The sequence below is a fragment of the Priapulus caudatus genome, unplaced genomic scaffold (assembly GCF_000485595.1).
Source record: "Priapulus caudatus unplaced genomic scaffold, Priapulus_caudatus-5.0.1 Scaffold52, whole genome shotgun sequence".
Taxonomy (NCBI): Eukaryota; Metazoa; Priapulida; class Priapulimorpha; order Priapulimorphida; family Priapulidae; genus Priapulus; species Priapulus caudatus.
The window spans coordinates 660,567-664,297 of NW_014577113.1; the positions used below are offsets into that span (position 1 = coordinate 660,567).

General features: G+C 43.7%; 1 protein-coding gene across 1 annotated transcript in view; it reads right to left on the reverse strand.

Annotated features, from left to right (window-relative positions):
• Positions 1 to 1,580: 1,580 nt before the first annotated feature.
• Positions 1,581 to 3,731, reverse strand: part of LOC106820910 (zinc finger MYND domain-containing protein 10-like) — a 13,128-nt gene continuing 10,977 nt past the window's right edge. Inside the window, exons 4-6 of the mRNA XM_014825510.1 lie at positions 3,474 to 3,595; positions 2,790 to 2,915; positions 1,581 to 2,010 (exon numbers count right to left, since the gene is read on the reverse strand). Of these exons, the coding sequence (XP_014680996.1) occupies positions 1,941 to 2,010; positions 2,790 to 2,915; positions 3,474 to 3,595 (318 nt within the window). The 3' untranslated portion in view covers positions 1,581 to 1,940. The remainder of the gene's footprint in view (positions 2,011 to 2,789; positions 2,916 to 3,473; positions 3,596 to 3,731) is intronic.

Here is a 3,731-nt window from a genome sequence, read left to right on the forward strand (position 1 = left end):
TACCTACTTAGCGACATACATGCGAATTGTAGTAAAACTGTTTATTAAATAAATAAATAATACAATAGAAATGAAATAAGTGTTTACTAAATAAAATAATAATAATTTACTAATTAATTAACAGAGTAATTAATTAACAAGCACCTTTGTGCAGCACGTCGGTGCTGGCTTGAGGATGTTCTTGGCCAGGAAGAGTTGCGCGAGGGTCGTGACACGGGTTGACACGTTCTCCTGCGTCAGCAATGTGTACAGAAGCTTCACGGCGTCATGGCAACTCGTCTCCGACGTCTGCGACGAAAAAATCGCATGTGCCAAAATTAATTCACGTCGCGAGTTTCGAAGATCCGAATATTTGGCCGCATCAGATAATGTAACGTGGTGGCTCGATAAAAATTTTCATACACATAGTGGAAAGCATTTTATCAGTAAACAACACAAATTAATACAAATAATAATTTTATGCGCTCGACGATGCTTTTAGTTTTATTTAATTAATACCCTACATGACAGTATATAAGAAAAATACGTTTTCATATTATCCATATTAGAGTAGAGCAATTTGCACTATTGATAACTGTTTCTTAGAATTTTTTTAAATACTGATATCGTCTGTAAAATTTTGTGATTTATATTCAGGTTTGTGATGATCACTCGTTGTTCGATTATTCACTCATGTTTGCACAATTTTCGTTTTTCCTCTTCAGCATCATGCAGTTCAAACATCTATAATTTCCGATTACAGATAAATGAAAACCACGATATGCTAAATAGATTGTCAGTGTAGGCGGACAAAGAGTGGAAAACGAGTAAGGTGAATGCTGGTGACTATAAAACTGGTCGCATATACACTACGTGACAGACGATTTTCGACGATGCATGTCGCTTGTGAATTTTCGGGACGAAAGATGGCAGTGCAACGCTGCTAAAATTTGGCTGCTTGCAAACTCGAGCGCGCCGAACTTTTGCATAAAAATATTCTCCTATATATTAAACATGTGATTGCATAACTAGTGCGCCGATATTTAGTTTAAATAGTGGTAAATGTTATACCAAATAGTGCCGAAATTCCTCTTCTGTTAAAGTAGCCATCTTTGTTGCTCTAGATTCCTCGAAGCTAAGTTACCGCGCCACCTATTGGCGTGAAAAGTCTAAAACGTAGTAGCGTGACCACTCCCAAGCCATTTTGTTCACTTCGTTCTGCTGCAATGTAACCAATACTGAATATAATGTCATTTTTTATTGCATTTACCGTGTAAAATTTTTTACTCGATATGTTTAGCGTGTGTGTACTTAAGACGTTTACTTATCCTGAACACCAACCATGTACTATGATGGGGAGCAGAGAGCAATAATGAAGATTCTTAACTAGACAATATATATCACATTTACATTAAGACATATTATTAGATAACATATTTAAGTACGAAAGCAGAAAAATACCCATATTGAACTGTAAGCAGGAATCAGCATTTGAGCACAACTATATCAAACTGGATAACTAGTTAATGAATGATTAAAAAAATTATTAATTATCATAATAATCCGATTTAAAAGACTTAATGATAAAATTAACAATAAAATCAGATTTACGTTCAAAATTTCACCTTTATTTGTATTTTTTAAGAATTTCGTACAACACACTATAGCAAAGCACATGACAACTTCATTATATAATTTGTATACAATGACGAATAAAAGAATATCACCACAGAACACACTACAACGACTTTACAACACAGTGAATGATACAGATTAAATACCACATATTCACTCTTCACGCATACGTAAGCAAACGGATCACATCAGGCATCGCTACATTCAGAATTTCTCCTCTAATCATCACATACTCTATAACAACTAGATTTTCTATGAGAAACTCGACAACAGATGGCACCACGGTAGCTCTACTGTCGTCTGTTCTCCTCTCCCGTAGTCACGTGTTACTTCCCCGGATCAGCCATCAGGTCGCAGGCTATTTTGTGCTTGTTCCAGTGATCGACCTGGCATTCCCTGAGGAGGAAGACGAGAGATCATCCAGCGATGACATCAATAGCTAATAATACGTTTATGACATGTAGACAACCCCGCGACCTTTAGATGACCGAGCGATGACGTACAGATAACCCCACGACCTTTAAATGACCGAGCGATGACGTACAGATAACCCCACGACCATAGATTAGATAGGTAACATTAACTGCGTGAAAATGGTGTCGTGTTTTTTACCCGATTGTAACCATCATTCTGAGAGTCATTATTGCAGTTTTTATAGATTTCCAAAGGATGGAAGTGAAAAGCAACGGGAAATTTTTTTTTACAAAAAAACATTTTTTTCTTTATTTTTTTTTTTAATTAATTAAATATTGTAAGATCGACTTGCTACCGATGCTTTACCGCTGTCTGCAGCGCACACACTCGTGTTTTACGTACGCACAACATTTTCACTCAGTCAATGTTATGGAGCCAGTGGGTTGTTTAGAACCAGTGGGTTCGTTGTCATGCCACCGTGACGTCACACTTCGGTACGCTATTAGATGACGTAGCAATGACCTGTAGATGACCACACGACTGTTAAATGACCCAACAATGACATGTAGATAACCCCACGACCTTTAGATGACCCAGCAATGACCTACAGATAACCCCACGACTTTTAGATGACCCAGCAATGACCTATAAATAACCCCAAGACCTTTAGATGACCCATCAATGACCCCACGACCGTTAAATGACCCAACAATGACCTGTAGATAACCCCACGACCTTGAGTTGACCCCGGCAGCGCTCACCTCCTGCAGTACCACTCGTTCCTGCAGCGCGAGCATCGCTTCGCCGCTTCTTGCCCACAGAGGGCGCACCTAGGCGGCTCGCACATCACGCTCTCTAGCGTGTCGATGTCGTAAGCCGAGGCGAGTCTGTAACGAGACAAGGTCGCGGGCGTGGTGAACCCGTGTTCCTCCCTCCTCCGCGATGCCTCCTTCCCTCCCAGAGAGGCTCCTCTCCCTTTTCCAGGAGACCCTTCCTTCCCTGAGGCTTTTCTCCCTTCTCCAGGAGAGGCGTCTTTCCCAGAGAGGCTCCTCTCCCTTCTCCAGGAGAGGATCCTCTCCCTTCTCCAGGAGAGGATTCCTTCCCAGAGAGGATCATCTCCCTTCTCCAGGAGAGGCTTCCTTCCCAGAGAGGCTCCTCTCCCTTCTCTAGGAGAGGCTTCCTTCCAGGAGGCTCCTCTCCCTTCTCTAGGAGACCCTTCCTTCTCCGAGAGGCTTCTCTCCCTTCTCTAGGAGAGGCTTCCTTCCCTAAGGCTCTCTCTCCCCGCTTCTTTTCCTGGGAGGTCCCTCCCTCCCCCAGTAGGTCTCTCCCTCCACTAGGAGACCCCTCCCTACCCCAAGTAGGTCTCTCTCTCCCCCTGGGAGGTCCCTCCCTCCACCATCAGGCCCATGCCTTCCCCAGAAAAACCTCCCTCCCCGCACACTCACCTGCGAGCATCCTCTCGCATGTCTTCCTTGCTCTGCTGCAGGAGGAACTTGGCCTGCGAGCGCGCCAGCTCCTCCCAGCGTCCCTCATGCGCGCGCAGCACCGCCGCCCTCATCTCAGGAACCTGCGGGGGAGGAGGAAGAGAGGTCACGACCTCAGGGTCGGCAACACGAGTCGCAGTCTCTCTCTCTCTCTCTCTCTCTCTCTCTCTCTCTCTCTCTCTCTCTCTCTCTCGCTCTCCCCCCCCCTCTCTCTCTCTG